This window comes from Lepisosteus platostomus, chromosome 13, assembly GCF_059453375.1.
Source record: "Lepisosteus platostomus isolate fLepPlt1 chromosome 13, fLepPlt1.hap1, whole genome shotgun sequence".
Lineage (NCBI taxonomy): Eukaryota > Metazoa > Chordata > Actinopteri > Semionotiformes > Lepisosteidae > Lepisosteus > Lepisosteus platostomus.
The window spans coordinates 19,642,499-19,667,445 of record NC_142623.1 but is presented as its reverse complement, the minus strand read 5'-3'; the positions used below and the strand labels follow the sequence as shown (position 1 = coordinate 19,667,445).

At 41.4% G+C, this 24,947-nt stretch overlaps 1 protein-coding gene across 2 annotated transcripts in view; it reads left to right on the top strand.

Moving 5' to 3' along the window:
* The window catches only part of ppap2d (phosphatidic acid phosphatase type 2D), a 51,967-nt gene that overhangs the window by 5,197 nt on the left and 21,823 nt on the right, over positions 1–24,947 (top strand). Inside the window, exon 1 of one of the 2 annotated variants that reach the window (XM_088603741.1) lies at positions 21,428–21,550. The exons of the other annotated variant lie outside the window; for it this stretch is intronic. Coding sequence (XP_088459867.1) covers positions 21,511–21,550 — 40 coding nt within the window. The 5' untranslated portion in view covers positions 21,428–21,510. Of the gene's footprint in view, positions 1–21,427; positions 21,551–24,947 lie in introns of those variants that run through there. 2 annotated transcript variants of the gene reach the window in all.

The window sequence follows — 24,947 nt, the reverse complement described above, 5'->3', positions numbered from 1 at the left end:
CCTTTGCATCCCATTTTTTGGGAACTGTTTTTAAAATTGATTTGAAATCGCTCCAAAACAAAATGAAACAAGGGCAGAATAGTCCAAAATCGCTTTCCCCCCTTCCAAGTTTCAAAAATAGTTAACAGATGTGTAAGGAATTGGGAGACATGGTCTGCAAACAGCAACATACTGTAAACAGCGACATGCAGTATCGAGTACTGTTGACAGAAATAGGGGCAGAAGTACTCAATTGACTAATAGCCTGAGGTAGAGGCTCCAAAGACTAGGCAAAGCACAGGGAGGGAATGCCTTTTGAGGTAATAAATCGGGAGGAACTGTTGTTGGTTCCTAACAGTATTACTGAAGGTTTGGTAGATAAAATTCAAATCATATCAATGAAAACCTGAACCCAAACCCATATGATCTAGACCATTGATGTTCTTACATAATGTGGGGTCGAGTTCTTTATCTATATTCAGTGAAAGGACAGCTCAGTTATCAGACACAAGTGGCTCCATAATAATGTCTGTTTGCTTGTGGTCTCCTAATTTAATCATGTAGATCTTCAGCCACTGAGATGGTGATCTATGCTCCAGGTGGTGTCAGAGCACATCAAATACAGAACTGTTTTGTGTTTTCCAAAAATAGGGCAGTGGCAACATCTCAAGTTCAAGTTCAGTACTTTATTGTCATACCAACGAGTTGCATGGAATTTGGTTTGGTGAGCTCAATTAAAATTTAAAGACATAAAATACAGCCAGCAGCCATATCACCCTGCAACTCACAACTGGCAACCCACTGAAGCTAAGCAGGTGTGAGCCTGGTCAGTACCTGGATGGCGACCTCGTGGATAAAATTAAGGTTGCTGTTGGAAGAGGTGTTAGTGGGGCCAGCAGGGGGCGCTCACCCTGCGGTCTATGTGGGTCCTAATGCCCCAGTATAGCGATGGGGACACTATACTGTAAACAGGCGCTGTCCTTCAGATGAGGTGTAAAACTGAGGTCCTGACTCTCTGTGGTAATTAAAAATCCCAGGGTGTTTCTCGAAAAGAGTAGGGGTGTAACCCCAGCGTCCTGGCCAAATTTACCATTGGCCCTTACCAATCATGGCCTCCTAATAATCCCCCTCTATGATTAGGCTACATTACTCAGCTCTGGTGTGGTGAGAGTTCTGGTGCACTAAGGCTGCCGTCGCATCATCCAGGTGAATGCTGCACATTGGTGGTGGAGGGGAGTCCCCATTACCTGTAAAGCACTTTGAGTGGAGTGTCCAGAAAAGCGCTTTATAAGTGTAAGCAATTATTATTATTATTATGATTATTATTATAAGTAAAATACAGACAGAATCCATCCAACACATCTTCTCATGTCATCCCAAACACCAGTAATAACTCACAGAAACACCAGTTAAACTAACAATACAAACATTGCAAAATCATAGTGCACAGTTCATGCATTTCACAGCCTCTGGGTCGGTCCTGTTACAGAACCTGATAGTCTCTCTTTCTCAATGGCAGTAGGGATGGCATCAGTGCCAGGAGATTTACAATGTGTCATGTCCTGAACTGCCTCCATCATCTGGAATCTGTCTTCAGGACCCATTTTATCTGGTTTGATCAGAGCTGATTGTTGATTTCTGAACCTCTCCTAAACAGTCAATTACAGTTTAATTCAAGGCAACTGTAATTAAGGCTCTTTAGTATTCCAGATAGACAGATACAGCCTGCATTCAGTTGAATTCATCTGATTTATTGGTGGACTCTGTGTTAATATCATGATGAGATGTTCCCCTTACCTATAATTTTAGGTGTAAGAAAATGGCTCAGTCCAAAATTCACTGCCTCTTTTATGTCCATTTGTAGTTCTGACCCTTCAGGTCATTGCTGAGTATGGGTATTTTTTTTTTTGGGGGGGGGGGTATTCCTGGGGAATATGTTTCACGCTTGTCTGTGTATGACATTCCTGTTCAGCTCCAAGTTGCACGGAAGAGCAGTGCTCTCCTCACATGCATATATCAACCTTCATATCAGAATTGGTAAACTTCACAGAATCGTCACATGAGACAATCTTAATAACTACTTCACTGTCAGCACTTGTCAGGAAGCATACCTGATAGAACAGGCAGCTGTGAGTAGTTGTTCCCCTCAGGGCAGGATGCATCATCAGAAGGCAGCAGGAAAAGCTCCAACCTTTGTCCTGTATTGTAAAAATTATTGCAGATTTGATGTTTTGTGTCTGATGTCATTAGATGTTGTATTAATTTTTCCAATTATACAGTAATCAAGGTCATGTGGTCAGGCATTATGGACACATGATGAGTCATGATGGAGACTGTTTCCTTCTTTTTTAGGAAAGATTTGCAACAGTTCCTCTTACTGTAATCTACTGTGGTCATCCTTTATTCCATAGTACATCATTTTTTTACGTGCTTAATTTCTTTCAGTAACAGATTATTAGTCATTTTAGAGTTCAGCTCTACTAGACTGAGTAGTTGTGCAGTCTAAATGTCGATGTACTTCACCAAATCATGTGCCTCTGTGACATCTTCAGGAAACAGGAAACTCCAGGGTCAGTAGGGTTACATTCATTAGCCAGGGAAAGAGAGAACTGACTTAAGGCTTCAAAGTGATGTGTGATTGAAGCCAGAAATAATAAATAAATAGTGAAATATGACATTTTGGTTGGATTTTGTGCAAATATCAATTAAAATGTTAGATTTTTGTGTGGTGTGGAACAATGTGGGAATATGCACAGGAAACCATAATGTTGTACAGAATTTATCAGAATTATTTGTTTAATTGTCATCCACATTCTTTGTTTTTCACTGTCAAAATCAATGTACAATAACCTCCCTCATGTCCAGAAGAAATGTGGAGGAAGGGGTTCCTGATATGAAGATTTTTCAAGATAGATGAGAAAAAAGCAAACTGATACACAGTGACACCTAACCAGGAGCAAAATGTTTAGGACAACATCACAGTGACATAACACTGAAATTAAATTAATTACAATATAATAATGTAATGTAAATGTGGTAAACAAATAAGGTACTTACCCCACAAAAAATATGATACTTATCCATTGATGATGCTTCAGTAACCTTATAAAGTAATCCTGGGCAATTTTAATTTTAGCACCTAACATGAAAGTTACAAAACAATTCTTAACATAACAGTCATTAACACTGAGGTTTTGCACATTTATACCTTGTCAGGTTGTCAGTAAGGTCTGAGTGTAAAGGCAGAGATGCCGCTGGAGAAGGAGAAGGCTGAGTGGAGATTGAGGGAACTAAGCAAAATGCATGTGAGATTCTAACTTACACTATTGCTGATATTATTTTTTATTTTAATGTTGGCTTTTGTTTATTATAATTTTTTTTTCAGTCCCCTGAGGATTTCACGATGCATGATTATCGGATATGAGGGAGTTTACTGTATTAAAAATAGGTTGTTGGCCTTGAAACAATAAATTGTGCTGAAACCCATAAACAACCATCAACAGGATTTTCTCATTTCATTTTAATTTACTGTATATTCTAGCCTTGTTTTTTTTTTGTCAGAAGCCTAAGTGATGGTCCAAGTGCTTCAGTTAGTTCAGGTTTCCACTGCTGTGAGATTTTGTGCTGTTAAGATTTTGTGGAGGCTGCAGGTTCAAATCCAGTGCCACTGGCCCACTGTGGGTAGGACTTGCCAAGGGAGGAGGCTGAGAGCCTATCCAGTTCAGCAAAGCAGTCCAGCTCTCACTACGCACGCCCGACCTTTGGCAATGGCTGGGCGCCTGCGAGTCTGAGAATTATCAGACCTGGTGTCAGTCCTGTGCCCCAGCATGAATGGCATGCGGTTGGCTCTCTGGGCTCGTGGTGCTAATAAGTCTTCAGATGGCTTGCCAGTATGCAAGTCAGAGGACACCTACAGTACACAGGGCTCAAATTGAAGGGGGTGGAGATGTTAAAAGAAGCACCAGCTACGTGTTCCCCTTGTTACAGGAAGTGGTCATGATGAAATGTTCCCTTCTCGAAACATCCTTGAAAATGTTGTCCCCTCTAAAACAAAATAATGCTAAGATGAGATTTCCCTGAACTGGCGATGAATTCACAAATCCTCTCCCCCACATACAAATATTGGTATTCCTTTATTTTATTTTAGAGCACAGGCTCTGTGTGCACATTGTACTTGCCTGTCCTGACCCATCATAGAGGCTGTAGCTGTGAGTTGCATAGAGCAGCAACAGGGAAACACAATCAACAATTAGGATAATGGTATTTGGGATGTATGATACCCTTGGATTGTCTTGTCTGCATTATCACCTTTATAACACAGTGCAAAGAAAAAGACTATTATTCAAGAGGACTGCTTACCCATTGTGGCTCCAGACAGCTCTTTCCCTTCATTCAGTTTTCAGATGTAATTAGCTCAAAGCAGGAGGCAGATCTCTAGTAAGATAGGCACTGAGTCCGGGCGACCTAAAAGAACAATCCACCTTTATCCCAGAGGATTTAATCACCCGGGAGACCACACACACACTTTTAAAACCCATAATAAAATGCAAAGAGAATGCAGAAGACCATTATAAGATTAAGAATGAGGATAGATAATTAAAATCCATCCATCCTTCCATTTTCTAGCCACTTTATCCAATTCAGGGTCATTGGGGAGCCAGAGACTATCCTGGCAAGCAGTGGGTGCAAAGTGGGGTACACAGGGGTCACACAGACAAACACACACTCACACAAGGGCTGATTTCCCCAGAAACCAGTTAACCTACCAGTATGTGTTTGCACTGTAGGAGAAAACCGTAGTACCCAGAGAAACGCACTACAAACAAGCAAACATACATACAACAAATAGTACAAACAAACACTGGGAGAACATACAAACTCCACACAGATAGCATCCCCAATCCAGAATTGAACCCTGGGCCCTAGCACTGCAAGATACCAATTCTAACCACTGTGCCAGCACACCGTCTCCAGATGATTAAAATAGCCATGAGAAATGTCGCTTCTCGGTACCATTTCAGAAATCGCCACATTAATTTGCACCACACTTTTAACACAGCACAGGGAAGGAAGTATATTCTTTGGTAAAGTGCTACTGCTGCATGATGTCAATGTTTTTTCTTCTATTTTATTTCAGTGCTTTTCATTTGCTGTTTTGCAGATCTGTGTTTCTAATTAACCTCATGAACTTGTGCTGTAATTAAAGAACCTGTTGTAGAAGGACATACCAAGGAACAGAGTAAGAATTGAGCAAGATATGTGTTGAGATATGAAATATTTGCCTTTCTTATGCCACTTATGTTTAAGGAATTCAAATTTTTCAAGGCAGCCTAAGAACAAAACATTCAATCTTATTCCTTGTAAATGTGTTACCTCATTTACAGATGTGGTTTTGAAGGATGGATTATTGTTCTCTTTTGGTAATGGATATTGTGGGCGGCACAGTAGCACAGTGGTTAGCATTGCATTGCTCAATGGCAGACCTGGGGTGCTATCTGTATGGAGTTTGTATGTTCTCCATCTGTTCACACAGTAAATTAATTGGCTTCTCTCACCTTGTGCTTTTCCTGACTCTGAATTGCATGAAGTGGTTTGAAGATGGTTGGATGAACACATCCTTGGGCTTGTCACAGGAACTACTGTAACTGCTGGAGCCAATGTTAGAAAGCCCTGCACTGGATCTAGTCATTCCCTAAATATCCTTTCCTATCCTGAAATTCCAGGCCAGAGCAGACTTTGAGCTCCATTGATCATTGTGAGTAGTGGAACTGCTCAAATCTCAGTTCTTGTGATAGCATAGTTACCAACCATTTGAAACTCACCTTAAACATGCAAAGCTTTTCAAAAGTGTCACAAGATATTAAAACTAATTGAGGAACTGAAATATGAGTAGTGGCATATTTTATATTTATTTAAATATGTATTATTAAACCTGGAATGACAAACTGCTATATGCATATACTGTAACATATGCTGTGTTTAACCAATTACTGTACACTTCAGACTAGAAATTAATGTAAGAACTGTGAGCACACTTCAGTTTTTATTAATACCATGTTCTAAGTTATGTAAATAGTTTCCAGGCCCTAAATTGCAGTTTACATTTCTTAAGCCTGGTAAGGTATGGTGAGTGAATAATGAGTCAGATTAAGTTTACTGCTAAGTGTTGGTTCTCCACAGCAATGTGGTCCTATACTTGTATCCTTTTTACACAGGTTTTAATGTGCAGTGTGTGAATTATGCATTGAGTTCATTCCAATGTGCACTGCAAACTAATACAACTGCTTCCTTCTATTCAGGAGATGAATCCATGGGTCCTTAGACTTGCGCCTGTGCTTAATAGGTAACTGTAGTTCCAGCAGTGGGGCAGGTCTCAGTGGTAGCTGTGCTCAGGTTACAGGGAGGAGAAATGTAAAGGCTGGTCAGGATTCACTGGCTCATTGCGCTGCCCAGGCTGTCTGGATTGATAAATGCAAGACGTGCTAGGACAGGACACAGAGCAGAATTTACAGTCATCAATGCTCTGACACCTCTTACATCAGTGTTTTTGTGTTTTCTGTGTATCAGTACATCAGCACTGGGGTTGATTGATATGTTATGAATATTATGATATGAATAATATGTTAATGGCTGCAGTTCAGAAATCAAATAAGATCCATAACCCTAATGATATCCCTTAACTAGGCTGTATTTCTGCATAGTGTCCTTCAGTTGTAGTGGCTGTACACATTGCATGTTTTCCTCTGTTTGCTGTCTGGGTTACAAGGCCAAAATTGGCAATGTGGTTTTATCAGATTTGTAAAGTATCTGGGTGGCAGAGCCTGTCTCTGGTGTTTGATTATCTTTTGATTAGGGTCTCATAAAACCCAGGACATGCTTACGGGATAGTGTGAACTCACCTACTGTATATTTTCTGGTGTGTCTCATGATGCATTGATAGGTACAGGGCCAGTACTAGCTACTGTCACCAATTCTAATTTTTTTCATAATCTTCCATGGGAGGCATAATGGTGCAGTGGTTAGTAATGGTGCCTCGCAGCAATGCTAACCAAGGTTTAGTTCCTTGGGTGCTGTCTGTGTGGAGTATGTATGTTCTCCCTGTCTTTACAATGTTTCCTTCCACAGTCCAAAGTCATGCTCGTAGGTAATTTGGCTTCAGGGAATATTTGCACTGGTGTGACTGTGTGTGTCAGCCCCTGTGTCGGTGTGTGCCCTGCAATGGACTGGCATCCCGTCCAGGGTGTATCCTGCCTTGTGCCCATGGCTTGCTGAGATAGGCTTTAGCTCCCCCGTGACACTGAGTTGGAGGAAGAATTTGGCAATTGGATGGATGGATAACCTTTCAATCTGGAACTGCCATGTGCTCACTAGATAAATACCTGGTCACGCCCCTCTCAGCAGCTCCCAAGACATATGGCCTGAACACACAAAGCCTTCTCAAACAGCCCTGACACAGTCTTCACCTTTTTTATTCTGCAAGTGCTCATCACAAACAGCAAAGCCAGGCCTAGGATGAGGACAAAAGTTTCTCCCACTGATAGCTCTACAATCTAAAAGGCAGGCGGCAAGTCAGTAGGGGATCTGATTTCAGAGCCACTTGGTCATTTGTCAGCCTCATTTGTCAGGCAGTCAGGCATTAACACAGCTTTCAAGATTTGAACCAGCAATCTCTAGAATATGTGTTACACAGGTAACGAATTGTGTTACTCAGGTGTCTCTCACATTGCTTTATTTAAACCCTTTCTGTCGTGCAGACAAGATGATGGGCTTTCTCAGATTCCTACAGATTGAAAGCAATCTTTACATCTCCTAAAATGAGTTGAGTATATGCAACTCTTTTTCTCCCCTTGGAAAGCTTGGAAAACTGGGGTCTTGCTACTTTCTTGTAGTGTGTTGAAACGTGTGGAATGCAATGCTTAAATAATAAATTTAAATCCACAACTGACTGCCAAAGCAGTGTTGAGTTTCCTCAAAACACTCCTACACCAATATTTGACATTGGAATTGTTAAAAAACCCACATGGAAAAACAAATATTGAAAAGTTTTACAAATATATTAAAACAAATATTGAAAGGGTTTGGGTATATGAAACAACATACCCAGCCATGGTGTTGAAGCTGATGCCCTGATTTCTTTGAAGAAATAGCTGGATTTCTTAAAGACGGTTAATTTGTAACTTCTCTTTCGTAACCTTTCTTACATTCTTCTTGAGTGAGTGTTGTGCATTCAATGGGCACAAATGCTAATTGGCTTTTGCTGTGTCAAGATTCTTGGCATTATCAGTAGATAATCATAATATTAATTATGAGTACTTAATAATCATGCCCATAATTCACATGTTCTTTAGAAACTTCCCCAACCCCAGAGACTTGTTATTTCTCCCACTGTACAGCCTATTCAAAGTTTGATATCACTGACATAATTGAGACTGGACACCTGACACCCACAAATTGAAATACAGGCAGATGTGCCTAATCTCTGGTGAATGAGGCTGAATCAGGCACAGAAAAAAAAAACACTTTTGTAATGCCATGATAGAATGTGAGAACACTCTTTGTGTTCTCACAGGTACAGATGTTGGAAGGATTCTTCTTTTTATACCTCCGCACAGGCCCTGACATTGCTTTATCCCTTCCAATTAGAAACTGGGTGTGGGCATCGGCTTTTCACAGTCGGTGTGAAACAGATACTTTTCCCAGGAAAATAATGGGAGTTTAGTGACTGTAAATTACAGCCATGCCCCTGTTTTACAAGGCTTGGCAAAGGCTCACTGCAGCCTCGTTAGACCAGGAAAGACGAGTCCAGCACTGACTGCAAAAGGTCAAAGGTCTCCCATTCTTCTGAGACGTGAAGCACCTTAGAAAAGCAGGAGGCCATACTGTTGGAATAGTGCCAATATAAGAGAATGGCAGGGTGTGCCAGTCGAGGACAATATGCCTCCAATCCCAGCACAAAGGAGGGCTGGGCTGGGCTAGAAAAACCAATGCCCACAGTAGCGTGACATTTGAGCACGTGCCTGACTTTGCACACACACACCTTGTATGTTAACCCTGTGTCCCTCTGCCACTGGTAATGCCCAGATCGGTCATCACTGGACCCGCTGGCTGCCTGCTCAGTAGGGGTGAGCGTATCATCCCCTCGGCAGCAAGTCTGCAAGGCTGTCTCATTCTCCAAACTCCAAAGTAGTACCTCTCTCCACTTGGGACCTAATTAAAGAATGAGTACTCAGATTTAAAGACTTTCACTTTGAACTCTGCCATGTTGACATGCCTGCGATTGTGTAGCGGGGTTTCTTCCAAGTGAGTGCTGAAAAAATGTGCTGGCATTTGTTCAGACAGCACCTTGACAGAAAGCAGAACCCACGGACCCCATCAATCTGAGGCCCTGAATGCAAGTCTTCCTCCCCGATGAATCAAACCAACATGAAAGGGCCACGGCCTGCCTTTCCTTTCTCTTCCTCTCTCTTCTCTTTTTCTTCCGCCTAATTGAGTTTGTCCACAAAAGGCGTGCTGACACAGAAAGGCCTTTGTTCCTTGGGCAGGTATTTTAAAGAGCCCTGCGAAAAGCGTCCCGAGATGTGGGAACAGGGAGCATGTAGCAGCGCGCCCAGGCTCCTTGGCAGGAAAAGCAGTCGGGTAGGTTAGCCCAGTCTGGCCTGGACAGGATACAGCAAGCAGGACTGTTCCCTGGAATGTAGCCTGTAGTCCGTGAATGTTCCACGCTGTGGCCAGGCCACCCTCTCTCAGGTTTCCAATAATGCATCAGAGCTTTATTTGTCTATTATAGTAAATGCCCACATAAAGCCAGCCCTCTAGGCCACTGTTCAACAGTGTGGCTCAGAGATACCTATCTGCTCCAGCCTGAGGCGAGGAAAAGCATTAACCCAGATAGTTAGATTAACTACCTATTGTTGAAGAGCAAAAAATCCATTTAGGCCTGTTTATTTTTGTTTTCAGGGCTGTTGTTTTTAATGTCCTTCAAGCTTCTCCCACTGGCTGTATATCTCCAGGAGTGAGATCTAAGAATCGTGACTGCATTCGTATTGAATGTAAACCCTCTCCTTCAGTGAGTCAGTGTTAGAAATACAATTCACCTGTTTGTTATTATGGGTCCTGATTTGTTTTAAAGGTTTCAGCAACATGGAGTCATATCCTAGGAGTATAATGTGATTGAGGATAAATTGAAGGTGCTATATGGCACAATAATTTAATGACGAGCCCTGTTAAATCTATCAGATTAGATCCATGATCCTTATAAGATTCTTTAACTATGCTATGTATGCATAGTGTCATTCAAGTTGTGGTTGCTGTACATATTGCATATTCTTCTCTGTTTACTGGCTGGTATACAAGGCCAAGACTTTGAAAAGCAGAAGGAAACTGGAACACCATGCAAGCTCCACACCCTAGGATCCCTCCTTTAAATGAAACCAAAGTCCTAACAGCAGAAGCCTGCTGATAGTGATATGAGTAATTTTTGTGTCCAGTGTTCTCTGTTAGGTATGGCTAGGGTTAAACTATCAGAAAAGGAGCAGCGATGTACAGCCTTTTAAAGAATTATTTTTTTTTAAATTCTTAAATCTTCTTTTGGGTTTAATGCAATTTCTCAGCTTCAACAGTAGTTTTTTTTTAATTCTTGTGAGATCTTTCATTACTATAGCAAAGGCAATTGGAGATAAGGGCTTCTAAATAATCATCCACAGCACAGTGTAACAACAAGCATTTGCAACTGATATAATGTAATTACAATGTCTTACAAAAGTATTCCAACTCAGACCCATTTTGTTCTGAGTTGCATCCACAATTTTTTCATATGTTTTTAATCCAAATTTGAATGCGCATACTGAACATTTTTATTGTTTTATTAATAATTGCAGTTATTAAAATTAAAGAAAAGAAAATTAAAAGATTAAAATGTTGATTACCTAAATATTCACCCCTTTTGCCATGGGAAATCTGGATTAGTTCAGATGCACAAATATATTGTGACAGGTCACACAATTAAATGAATAACCTCTGTGTGCATGTGGTTCATATGATTTCAGAATAAATACACATCAGTTAGGAAGTTAATTTCAATCAAAGATTCAACTGTAAAGACCAAAGAGCTTCAGAACAATTCAGGGACAGATACAGATCAGGGGAAGGGTATAAGGATGGTGACAGGTTTGTTATTGAGCTGCTTTTCATAAGGAGGGACTGGAAATCTTGTTAAGATTGAATCCACATCCATCCAGCCATCCATTTTCCAGCCACGTCCAATAAAGGGTCACAGGAGAGTTGAAGCCTATTTGACAAGCAATCAGCGCAAAGCAGGGCACACCCTAGATAAGATGTCTGTCCATGGCAGAGCACACATAGACATACACACTCACACGAGAGCCAATTTTCCCAGATCATGGGAAGAAACCAGAGTAAACCAATGCAAATGTGGGAGAACCTACAAATTCTGTGTAGATAGCACCCCAGTTCCGAAATTGAACTCGGAGTCCCAGCACCCCGAGGCAGCAAGGCTAACCATTGCACCACCACACTGATTACTGTGAAGTTTAAGAGCAAAACCTGCTGTAGTCTGCTAAAGAGCTAAAACTACAAAGATAACTTGACATTTCTCCTGGACAATGACTCAAAGCACAAGGCCAAAGCTACACAGGAATGGCTTAATTATTAATTAACAAGAAAGTGAACTAAATTTGAACATTATTGAAGAAAGAGAATTTTTACATGTAAATGATAGCAATTGGCATTTTGGTTATTTGATGTGAGCAATTGTCTCACAATAATGAATGATTTAGATTTAATTACTAGGAATATACAGTACCTAAAGGTGTTGTTTTCTGCTGTCTGTTTTGGTAGTCTGCTGTTTGCACTTCACTATTTTATTTACACATGAAAGTATCTAATATTTTTACCCAGTTTGGAAACCTAATGATTAATTATGAGAACAGGTATCCTGATTGTTGGGAGTTTGTGTTTCATTGATAATAGTGGCCACTTTGTGCTGTGATTCACAAGTGGTTAATCCTTTAATGAAAAATGCTTACGGCAGATGATAAATATAGAATAACTAAGAATATCTTGAAATGTTTAAGCAACATTTTCTGAAACTACTTGTGTAAATGTTCTGCACGTCAAGCTAATAAAATTAAATATCATATAAAAGTCCCCATAAATATATTTTGGTTTTCAAAGCATAAATTCCCATGGCTTTCTAAATCTGCCTGTTAATTTTTTGCAACTGCTTGTAAATTTATTTTCCAAAAGTGTCAGCTGGTGGGTACGGAAGCTTAGCGCCACAGAGAAAAAACATGTTTACACAAGAAAAATATCTCATTTATGCCAGAAAATTATGATGTTTACATGAGAAAACTATCGGTCATCGTGAATGTGTTCCATTCAATTTTTAAAGAGGAGGCAAAAACCTATGTACAGGACATGTTTCTGCAGCTTCACATCAAGAAGAACATATGTTTGGAAAGTCATGTCATTTCTACTTGTCAGAGAAACGGCGAAAACAATACGTGTTTAACCTGGGAATTCTTTTTTGACACAGTGTTGTACTTCATGTATACAAAAGACAGAACACGTGCTGTTTTAGATTATTTTTTTCAAAAAAGAGGAGTGTGAGATATTCTGCTGTTGTTAAAGTCAATGCTACTTTGCACGGGACAATATAATTGCATGTACAGTACAATGAAATATACAGTATTGATATAGTAGGCAACATTGTTCAGAAATTAACTATTGTGTTTAAATGCAATAATGTTTTCGCATAAACGAGATACGAGATACTTTTCTTGTATAAACAAGATACTTTTCTCATATAAATGAGTTAATTTTTTTTTCTCAGTGGTACTAATAAGCTTCCGTAGGGAATTTCTAAAATTCTTGTTCATATTAATTTATTTTTTGCACTGCTCATATGGTGACTCCTGTAGGCGTTAGTACATCAATTGTGTTTCTGGGATATAGGAACTGCATAGAGAAACATAAAACTTTTAAGTTACATACAAAAGAAAGTAAGCAGAATTTACTTTAAGTTTTAATGACATTTATCTAGTGCACTTACAATACTCCTGATAACTATATAGGGCAACATGGTGCTTTGCTGTCTCACAGTTCTTGCATTTTTGTTTCTGTTCTGTGGTGAGGCACATTCTGTGCGGAGTTTGCATGTTCACTGAGTGCTCTGGTCTCCTCCTACCTTAAAATGGAAAATTATTAAGGTTAATTAGTGTCTCTTATTTGGTGAGCTTGTTAATGTGGAGTCTTGTGTGCAGTCTAAGCTTAAGTGACCACTATTAGGATTTGTGGTTTTCTGCTAATGGACATATGGATGTATATCTGATGTACAAATTATTAGACCTTTAAGACTGTTGAACTTAAAAATTGTATTAATGATAGCATGTTGCATTTGTAGAATCTTATTCACCCCAGATGACTCTAGATTGCTATGTGGAAGAGGGAACTGACTTTGTCCCCCTTAGAGATGCAACCTTCTCAGGGGTGACACAGCAGCTGTTCTGTCCCAGCAGCTCAGTTACGCAGTGGATGAGTTGAAAAACTGAGAAGCCAGTTAGGAGGGAACTAGAGGGGGGAATTTGCGTAGGCTAGTTTGAGAAAATCTAATGGAATTTTAGCCAGGGCAGCAGGGTTAGCATCACTTCTTTTCTGAAGTGCATCATGGGATCTGTAATAATCACAAGATGTCAAGACCTCAGTTTCATGATTTATCTAAAAAAACATAATCTCCTGACAGATTGGTTTGGAATTTGTAACAGTTGGGCGGAGGCCTACGCGTAACCAACCCCACTTGATTTTCCTAAGAGAACTGTCCTATCAGGCATCAAGGTGGCATAAAGCCTGAGAGAACATTATAGTTACTTTGATAAATTAAGTGGCAAATAAATGCATTTTTCAGAAATGCAATAGCTCAAATTGTTCATATCCCAGATCCCATAAAATGTAAACCTTGTGCGGAATGTTACCTCGTGTCCAAGATTTACACTTTTTCAGGACAGATGGATAGGTCACATGGTTTGGCTGCCAAGCTGGACTGTGTTCTGAATTAGTCTGGAATGATATTTAGTGTACATTGACTAGGGTGACATTTAAAAACATGGCCTGCATGAGCCAATCAAGATCTGCATGTATATCTTTTCATCTGTTGCGATATACATCCTATCAATAGTATAACATTGTTGGCTTGTGAATAATCCCAGATGAATAGTGTGATCTATGGGAATTATAGTCTTTAACTGAATAAAACTGTTTGGTCATAAGATATGGAAGCCAAATAAAACCTCTGACTGGCCTCTTTTGGAAAAATGAAAATTAAACTTTTAGCAACAGAAAGAGTGCAGCTATATTTGTGCTTAGTGTGGATTTAAAATAGGAGAATCTTATTTCATAACCTTTAGCCATTCATGAAGGCTAAATGAAGGATTTTATAACTTGTGAAAGTGCAGAAAGGGTCATAGCTACCTGTATAATAGTACACATGAAGCTATATTGTATGTGCCCTATCAGAAAATGTCCTTACCTGTGACCTTTGAATACTCTTGAAGTGTGGCAAAACTATGTTCTAAAAAAGTGGAATACTTTGGTTTGGCTACCAATGATCACTGCTTTTAGCTGTATTTATTAGCTGTATTTATTATTATAATATGAACAGACAATTTGAGATCTTATTAAGTTGGTCATACTGTATATGAAAAGATCCATCAGCAGTCCTCAACCAGCTTGGCTGAGCCTGAGCAAATTAAATTGCACCATCCTGATATGCAAAGCTGGTAGAGACCTATCAAAATAGCAACAGTTACAGCTGTGAGTGTAAGGTGATTTCACCAACTATAAACTTGGGGAGATTATGCAATCAGCATATTTTAGTTTTTCCTTTTTTTCAACTATAATAGTCTTCACTTTGAGCTTTCAGGTCTCTTTTAAAAATATTCACTTTAAAAGTATGTAGATCATTTGTGAGCCAATAATATGAGTCATCAGTAGGAAGGGGGTGAATACTTTTGCTACAGTGTAGCAAGTTGTAATTTGTAGTAGTAGTTCTACATGAGTGCTGTATACATTTAACTAGTGCAGTTGTAGTTTCATAAGAAAAAAAACTTTCGTAAATGCAGATTACTGTTTTTATCAAATAGTTTTGGTAGTTTTTAACCTAGCAATGGATCCGTATGTACTGAAAATCTATAACTGTGTACTTTCATCTTTGGCTTATATCATGGGTGCTACAGGAAAAACAGAGGCAAACAGTACAGCAAGCATGAAACTATAACACTGCTAAGTACTAATGAATCAACATTTAAACAAGGCCATGTTACTTAGGGTTTTTAAAAAATGCAGCAAGAGTTGAGACATAAATAATTGCCATGGTGTTACTTTTAAGATGTATTTCAATGGTAAAAATCAAGCTTCCTCCAGACAAAGTGGTTGGCCACTGCAGTTTTTTCCTGTGGGAAACATGACATCTTATTCAACACCCCCCCCCTGAGAAAACCTGGAGATTCAGCACAAAGCCACCACAAGCGCATAGCTTATCCTGTAACTCACACATGCGGTAATGTCTTTTGTAGTGTTACAGCATCTTGTGAAGAGACTGGGACGTCTCTGGGCTTGCCCGCTTTTGGTCTTTAACTCCCCTACCCCCCTCCCCTCTTCCTTTCCCGAGTCTGCACACGCAAACTCCATCTCCACTCTGAACAAACTGCGGTTAGTTGCCACATAATGCCTTTTAATTAAAGAATAACACTGTGGATGGCATTCCTGCAAACAGCTAGCCCATCTCATTAATTAATTTTCCCAAGGAAAACAAAGCTAGCTGGAATCCCTGCTCCTTCATGCATTGTGCGAGGAGGGCTTTCATTAGAAATCTGATGGGGACATGTGAGCAGGGGAGAAGGCAGAATCTCAGTGCTCATTAGCCTGCTTGAACACCACATGTATTAGGCGCTCAGAACAGTCCTGTCCACATGTTGGGAGACCAAAAACTGTGGCCGCAAGTGTGCATCATGAGAAAATTGCTTGCCGAGAGTTGTACGTTCGCCGCGCAGATCTGCAGGGAAGAGGAGTGGATTACATTGCTTGAATTTGCTGCAGTGATTTTCTGCAGAAACCTGGCACCGAGCCACAGAGCAACTGCGCCCAGTAACAAAGTATGGAAATGTAAAGTACAGCACAGGTGATTGACCCTGGAAATTCAGTATACAAGTGAACAGTATGTGTAATACATTTCCATTCAAATTAATTGGGTATGCTTTACCTTACTAAGAAAAATCCTCAGTTCCAATCTAAATACAAAATACACATTTAATCAATGTGATATGAAATATGAAGATGTGTCTAGACAAATGTTTATTTTTGTGCCTGATCATAAGGTGCTGTGTGATTTTTTTGTTTCTCTTACTGTATTGTTTACTGAGCTGCAATGTAATTGGGACAATAGGACGTACAGTGTACAGTATGTCTATTGCATAATTGTGATTTAATGAAATCACATGCACATTAGTACTATATAGTTAACGCAGTTAGACTTCACAAATCAGAAGCCTGGTGTCATTTTGTGGTTATTGCCTTGGCCCTGTTTATATGTACAGTATAATTGAATGTTTTGTCGGCTGCCTTGAATCCGGTTTTTTGAATGCTTGTCTTAGATAGAATTTGCAGCCTCAGTCCTTGACTGTGCAGTAGCTACATGTCTGACTCCTGATCGGAACTTTGTCTGTTCAAGTCATATTGAAACCTGGCAGGGTGCTACAGTATATGTACTGACAAGAGCATGACAAGAAGTAGTGTCAAAAGGCATTTTTAATGGAAAAGCTGCAAAACTAAAGATAAGTAGAAAAAAGACAATCAGTTATTTAGTTTTCCTTCTGTTCTTGATGTGACCCAGGGTCATTGCTAGATCCCTTGCGCCCTCAGAGGAAAGAGAAAGATAATCATGCATGTTTGTTCCGAAAACCTGTGCTTCTGAGCCATCTGGCTGTTTTTCATGCAGCAGACATCAGTACCGCTCCCTCAGAAAGATGATCTGTCAGATTCCTCACTGATCCCATTTTCAGGCCCTCTGGTACCTGGCAGTGCAGTTGTTGCTGTTTTAGAGGGAGAAGAAGAAACCCTGACTGACTTCAGTCCAGCTCAATCAAATCCACTCAACCTTATGTCAAAATGGCAGTCCCAGCCTGCTAGACCAGGTTCTAACTCAGTGATTGCTGGACTGGAGGACCCAAGTTGTGCTATGACCAGAGCCTTTGTTAACATTTAAGACAATCAGTAGCAGATAGCAGATGCAGTAAGCTGTAAAACCAAAATGAAAGCAAAATGCGAATGATACTCACTGCTCCTTTAATTGATAATTCTCCTATTAGCTGGCTGCTTTCTACAGCTGCTAAGCCTCCCTGTCGCTCCGCCCCCTGTTGGTGAGTCTGTCCTGTCAGGACACGCAGGCCTGGAGCCTATAACACCTGGCAAGCCCTGCATTAAAGACTCCTTTTGTGCAGCTGTCAAAACATGAAAACATACCACCAGCTCCCCGACAAAAGACCCCACTGCTTCAAACGTGTAATCTTCAGTGATCCTGGAGACACACGGGAGGCGGAAACATCCTGCAAGCTCTCTTCTCCCGAAGTGTCCAAGGTATTGAAACCTAGAAACATCCCAGCCGAAGTGACAGACCCTCAGGAAGGTGAAAATGATCTCCTGAATGTTACGACCTCTTCAGTACAAAAGAAACAGACCTGCTAGTAATCTTCTAAGCCCAACTATTCTGTACATTACTTTTTTTTTTCTCTCAGCCAGAAAGTCCTCAGGTGGGGATGTCTGGAGGATACTAAGCTTATCAGCTTTCCACGTGTTATCAATTCCCAAATGGACTGAACTGTAGAACATTCCACCAGCAAGGAGGTGTCTTGCCAACCCGAGTCTAAATTCAATTTTCTGCCAGGGCAGTATATTTGAATGTGTGTGCTCTTAAGAAAACTGATGCTGTGTTCTACACACTAATGTCACAGTAGCATATTGAATGTGGTCTCAGGGGTCAGGACTCTGCAGAATGAAAGAACTGAATGGGCACTGAGCAGAACCTCACATTTCCTGTTTGTGATAGATGGCGCTGTGTAATTTCCAGTGGTTTAGCTCTGTTCACTCCCTGCCAGTGTTCCCGGAGAAATCAGCAGGATCCATATGCTTGCAGATGTGTGTAATGGACACTTCTGTGGCCAGAGGGAAGTACAGCAGACAAAGATGGATAACCTGTGTCCTTATCATTGTTTGGTGGCAGGATCAGTGAAGGCTGAGAGTGAGATATGAACATATAAAAAAAATATTCATAACTGCCCTACAATGTCTTTTTTTTTCTGCAGCTCTATTTTTAAATTGTCTGAAAGGGTAGGAAAAGCAAAGGGGATATTATATTGGCATGTCGTTGGCACCTTTTTCACCTGTAGAAGGACAAAAAACATAATTTTCATTTTTGTTACCATACAGTGCAAAAGTATTTTTGTCAGGGGATATTCCAGAATCGCAGAGAAGCATGTAAGTTGTACCATACGATTACCTTCTGGAAACAAGCATGTGGAAATCCAGGATTATTGCTAAGTAGGGTTTCGAAGTGAAAACCCCTAGTTAATCCATTACCGCTTGGCCAGGGCATATTATTGGCCTGTGGTAAATGAAAGAATGGCCCTTTTTTTCTTATGGACACATGTTGCTTGTAGTGTCTGATTTATGATCCATAGAGTCAACGCAAAACTTGATGGAGTGAGAAATGATGACCCCTGAGCTTATGAGAAACAACAACTGTAGTAATATTTCATATTGACGATACGCAGGCAAGACGTTTTCAAGACTCATTGGCTTTTATTCCCTTTTGACAAACTTCTGAGCTCTACGCTGACTGCACACTGTTGTCTTTTTTATAACACATACCCAACAGTAGCTCCTCCAGATGAAAGCCATCCTCTCTTTTTGCGGAAGCTGTGGTAGTGTGAGGAATAAGGGGGCTGTCCAGCACATTCATCTCACTCGCGTTGTTTAAAGTCTCCTCCGTCAAACAGCTGAACAAACTCCTTGTCGCACGTTGCAGTGCCTGCTCTGTACTTCACTTCTCTGTTTTCGACGCATAGAGGGAAAGCCGGCTTGTGGTTCCTCAGGCTTTATTGGGTCAGGGTTATAATTATCTCTGCATGAACAACCACAAGGCCCCAGAGTGTGAGAGACCAGGACGCCACACATTCCTGCCCGCACGGCATCCTGGGATAGCTCACAGGCCCTGGCTGATGGCTTTCCCAGAGTCGTATCCTTCATGTGACCTCCTGGGGGTTTGGGGAAGTGGGGGGCAGGAGGAGGGGGGATTTGAGAGGGAGGGGGGGGGGGGGGTGAATTGGCTCTAGTGGAATGAAAGCTTCTACATTTACTGTTGTTTTTGTTCTTTCTCTTTTTTTTTCAAATCTACAGGGTTCTAACCTCATGTTCAATTTTACATTTCAAGCTGTATTTATCCTGTGCCCTGGCGTTTCTTTCCCCTTGAGCTGTGTAGAAAAGAAAGTTGACCATTTCCTTTAACCTCAGTTTGGTACTGAATTCAACCAACTGTGCTCCTGGATTGCATTAGTAGAAAACCTGCTAACTGGAGCAGCCCTTGTTCACAACTTTTACATTTTGGTCTTAGCATAGTCGTTTTGCTCTCATACAGACTAAACACATCAAGGTTCTTCTTCTGTTACAGTGACAAAAAGGATGTCCACAAAACACCCTATTGTGCTTGACCGAAAAGTGAAATAGAAAACAGATCACGCGGAAATTATTTTTGTGATGACACCTAATCCATTCTGAGGAAAAGCAGTGATTTTCTTATGTTTTTCCAGGTGAGAGCGAACATTTAGGTGGGCTCTTTTCCTCAGCTGAGCTGTGTGATATTTGCAGCAGGTAAAGGCGATGGCTCTTTCAGTACTCTTTGTGTTTGGGTCTCCCGAGGGTCATGCCCAAGAAACACTTTGGGTTGTGGGAGTGTGGAACCAACTATCCAGCCATGTGGCAGGAGCCGGTACCCTGGCTACTTTCATGAAATGGCTAGATGAGATTCTCCAGTCAGGACAGATGGCACTCCTTTTACACAAAGGATTGCAGGAGAACTGTTCCACAGGCTACCCAGCTGTGTCTTTGAGGCTGATACTTTGGCTTCATTCAGGAAATTATTGGTGATTGGATGAGGTCATTTACTGCTAAAATTCAATTAAATTGATTAGATCAATTAACTACTACCAAATGGGCTAGGTGGGCAAAATGGCCTCCTCTTGTTTGTTACCTTTTTTATGTCCCTTCAGTGCAAAGATTCTGTATCATCGGCATCGCTGGTCTGAGATAAGTGTGTACCGTGGCCCATTGGAGAAGATTCTCTCCATGAAGGCACAAAATTAGCTACGCCATGAGGAATGTGGCCTTCATTGATATGTTCGGCATATTATGTAATCACATGGGCAGACAGCATGCTGGTGCATTAGTTAGCATTGCTGCCCCACAGTGCTGGGGCCCTCGGTTCAGTTCCAGACCTGAAATATTTGTGGATTTCCTAGGTTTCCTCCCACAGCCCAAACACATACTGGTAGGCTAATTGGCTTCTAGGTAAATTGGCCCTGGTGTCTTTGTGAGCCCTGTGATGGACAGTCGTCCCACTCAGAGCGTATATTCCCTTGTGCCTGTTACTTGCCAGGATAGGCTCCGGCTCCCCTGTGTCCCTGTATTGGATAAAGCAGATAGAAAAAGTATTTCTGGGTTATGTAATATCAAGCTCTGTCTTTCACATGGGGTCAAAGAGCATCTTGCCTCACATCCAAGTGATACCTAGGCCCCAATCTGTTCAGTTTCTCAGATCAAGCAAGGTTAGGAATATGAGGAAGAGTGGGGCTGCTTGGGGACGGATTCCTTTGTGGTGTGCTGAGCCTAGCCCGAGCAGAACTCTATATTAACTCCAATCTTAAAGTGAGATTGATTATAACTGCACATTGGCCTGTCATCACTATAACTAGACTGCATGTCTTTATCCTGTTAACATTAAGAGCTCAGTAATCTGTATATGAGCTGAAGGATGCGTATTTTATCTAGAGACTAAATTGTGTTTACTTAAAAAAACCTAACATGTCAAACTCTGTATCCACTATTAGCGGGATAATCTGACCTATGCATTCCTGGCCCGTCTCTAATTGCATCGGTTTGTTTTTCTCGAGAGAAAGCATGGCCAGATCTTTTCCAAACCCTCCTTCCCCCCTTTTCCCCCCTCCTCTTTTTTCTTTTCCTCTTGTTTTTCTTTCTCCGTTAGATCATTCTGGGCAGCGGCTCCGTAAATTGGAAACAGAGCTTTCGACCTCCCCCCTCCCTCCCAAGCCCGAATGTTTACTGCGAAATGCTTTCTCCCTGCTGGCCAGCACAGAGGATGTTCGCAGCTGGTTACCAGATTTCTGTGCGAGGGGTCGGGTACATTCCTGCCTGCGTTTCGCATCGTGTTGCGAGCCAGTCTCATTTGAAATGCGCTGCTCACATCCAGCTCTTCATTGGACGATTGAAGGTTAGGTTTGCTGGATCAAGGATGTCATGTGTGCTTAGAGGTTTCAGGCGTAGCTAAAAGGCAGTTTTCACATTAGTGTTGTTTTCTGCTCTGCGTTTGTCGGTGAACAGGAGGCACTTTTCACTTTTCTGTGGGTGTGTTTGTGTATGTGTTAAGAGATCTGCAGTCGATTAATCAAGCCTTGGGCAGAAAAGTATGTTTTTTCAGTTGCACAGGATTTTCTTGTTCTGGTCGACCGTGTGTGGTACTCCACGTTAAGCAGGCAATTATGATTCTAGACAGTCCTCTGTGAATCACTTGAGAAACATGACAGATGTCACACTGAGCAGCAGCAATGACAACTGTCTGGAATGTCATTAACCCTTGGTGGGCTGGTGGAGTGCATTGTTTGAGATTGTAGAGAACAGTGTTTTGCTTCCTTTAACATCTGGAATCAGGAATGTTAGAATCAGAGATTGTTAACCAGTGCTGCTCATGACTAAGAAGATAAGGATTTAGAATACATGCACACATCCTCTGCATTGTACTCTGGATTTGGGTGGAGTGGTGGCTCTGTGGTTAAGGATCTGTGCCTGTGACTGGAATGTTGCCAGTTCAAATCCTGCCGCCGGCAGAGGAATCCTACTCCGTTGGGCCCCTGAGCAAGGCCCTTAACCCTAACTGCTCCAGGGGCGCCATGCAATGGCAGACCCTGCGCTCTGACCCCAAGCTTCTCTCCTTGTCTGTGTCTCCGTGGAGAAAAGCTGGGGTATGCAAAAAGACGAATTCCTATTGCAAGAAATTGTAAAGGGCTAATAAAGAAACATTATTATTATTGTGAAGCAACACTCGGTGAGGGCTCTGTAAGATGATAGACCTTCAGCAAGCTACAAATGTTGGTGTTTTATAGCCCTTAAAATCACAGATGAAATTTTATTCACATAGCCCTCTCCGGGGACTGATAGCCTGTTTACAAGTGCTTGAGGAAGCTTTTATAAATGTGATCCATAGGACACAAGTGGAAACTACATGGAAGCAAGACCAAGAGGCTTTTCTTTACAAAAAAGGTTTGTGGAAGTGTGGTACAAACTACCCAGGCATGTTGTTGAAGCTGACACCCTGGGTTGTGTCAAGAAATGATTGGATGAGATCTTCTATTAGCTACTAACTACCAAATGTGCTAGCTGGGGCTGAATGACCTCACATTTGTAACCTTTCTTATGATTTTATTCCCCATTCCCACAACTCTGTAGCACAGTTATGAGATCACACTGCATTATTTCCTTGATTTATGGAAAAAGTCACGCTGCGTCTTGCTACAGGGAGCCAAAGTCTGCTGACACTGGCACAGCACTGTGTTGCCCCGAGTGACAGTAGTGTCCGTTATGCTGCTACTAAGCAGTATGGGTAAACAGACAGCTCCATGGGAGGATTGAGAAGTTAAAGCACTGATATAAACAGAGGAGAACATGACACCCAGGAGCAGCCACTTCCTCCCCTTGAAAACATGCATAGCATTTTCAATATTAAGAAGTAGCAGAAAAGCAAGAAAAAGCAATGATTTTCAGTAGTGGGGTTCATTTTCTGTTACTGATTTTCTCCTGTAAATTTCTTGTGTAAAAGCAAAATCATTGTTAAAAGAAACAAATCGCTTTCAAATCTCCATCTTAAAGCTTCTACGGTAATAGCTGTTATCGTAGTGGCTGAGATCTGTATTTTTGGCTGCTTTTTCTTACATCCTGTGTGGTGTATGCCATGCTGGCACAGTATGTAAATAAAAATGTGGAAACATGATGCTAACCAACATCTTCTGGTTTATAGGTCCCAACCTGCCCTCTGAGCCTGTACTGACTGGGCCTCATGGGAGACTTCCACATAGCCACTATTTCTGTGAATATTAAAAAGCTTTAACATATTACTCACAATTTTGCAAGGCTTCATCCCTACGAGGCAGAAATGCCTCTTGATAATTTCCCATGATGTGCTGTACTTGGACTGAAATATGTGACCATCTGTTGCTGTGCCTCTCCTCTCAGTCTCATCTAAATGGAACAGCATGAGTCGAGACCCCTCTGGGCTCAGGCTGAGGAAGCTGCGTGCAGGGCCTTTCAACAGTCTGCCAACAATCTTCCTGTCCATGAGGCGTACTGTATATGCCTGAAGGAATGGCCCTTCTTTCAAGAAGAGGAGCTCCTGTGATAAGCGAGTAACTGGCAGCTGAGCTCTGAAATGCACGGACACGCTCAGAGAGAATCTGCTCTGGGTTATCAGCGCCTGCATTCATTATGTTATTCACTTGGCTGTGTTGTGTCTAGAGCAGCTGTTTTGCATTCTAAGTGGACATGGCTGCTGCTTTCCTGTAATCTTAAGCGACCCCAGTTCTGGTTAGTGCTGCTTTCCTCCTGACACCGATCCTCCAGATTCCACTCTTGCTGTGTTATTCAGAGCCAGAGCTGGGTAAGGATGGCAGTGTACTTGATCACAGATAGGGAGTTACAGATAGGTGTGCCTTTGTGAGCCCTGATGACTCCACCGGGCAGCAGCAGTCCATGTCTGTGGAGATGGACGGTGAGAGTTTCTCTGCCTCTTTCTGGAGGGAAGATGATGCCCTGTGATGATTGTGCGCATTATTGATTGAGTTTCGGAGCTTGTTTTCCTCCAGCACATTCATTTGTGTTCATTTTGCATGAGAATTGCATACCGATTACCTTGCAGCTTTGGGTTGCTGGGCATCTGTCCGTATGGAGTTTGCATGCTTTCTCTGTGGGGATGTGGGATTTTGCCAGGCAATCTAGTTCCCTTCCACCTCCCACAGATGTGTAGTTAGGTGTGGCTGGCTGTATGAATCCCCCCTTGGGGCTCATCCTCCCGATACAGCTGCTTGTGGTCTCTTCCCTATGGCTTGTTCCCAACATATGGGACAAAAAATATAGACTGTATATCCATCTGATTTCCAAACCCATGATTTAGTTGGAAAAATAAACTTTTGGAGTACCTACATTGTGTGTGCTTGAATTTCAGTTACTCCCCTTTGTCCCTGAGGGTTGGAAAGGAAAAAAAGCCATTAAGCTGGCAATAGTATGAGAACAATAAGTACAAGATAATTACACAATTTCTTTAAAAGAGTGCCATGATAGGAGAATCAATATTATCTTCCTTTCTTCTTTTATAGTATTGTCAATAAGGATATTTTTATCTTAATGACTATAAGATGGGCCTGGCCATAAATGGACATGACTGTTTAATTACTGCTGAATCCAGTTGTTATCTGTTTATTGCCATGTGTACCTGGTGTTGATGGGAAGGTGGCTGCCTGATTTCTGTGTGCCAGCGTCATAAAAGCCAGCCTGCAAAAAATGTTTATGACTTGACTGTTTACAGAATCACGCATCAAAGCTGTAAAGAAAAGTGTGGAGTG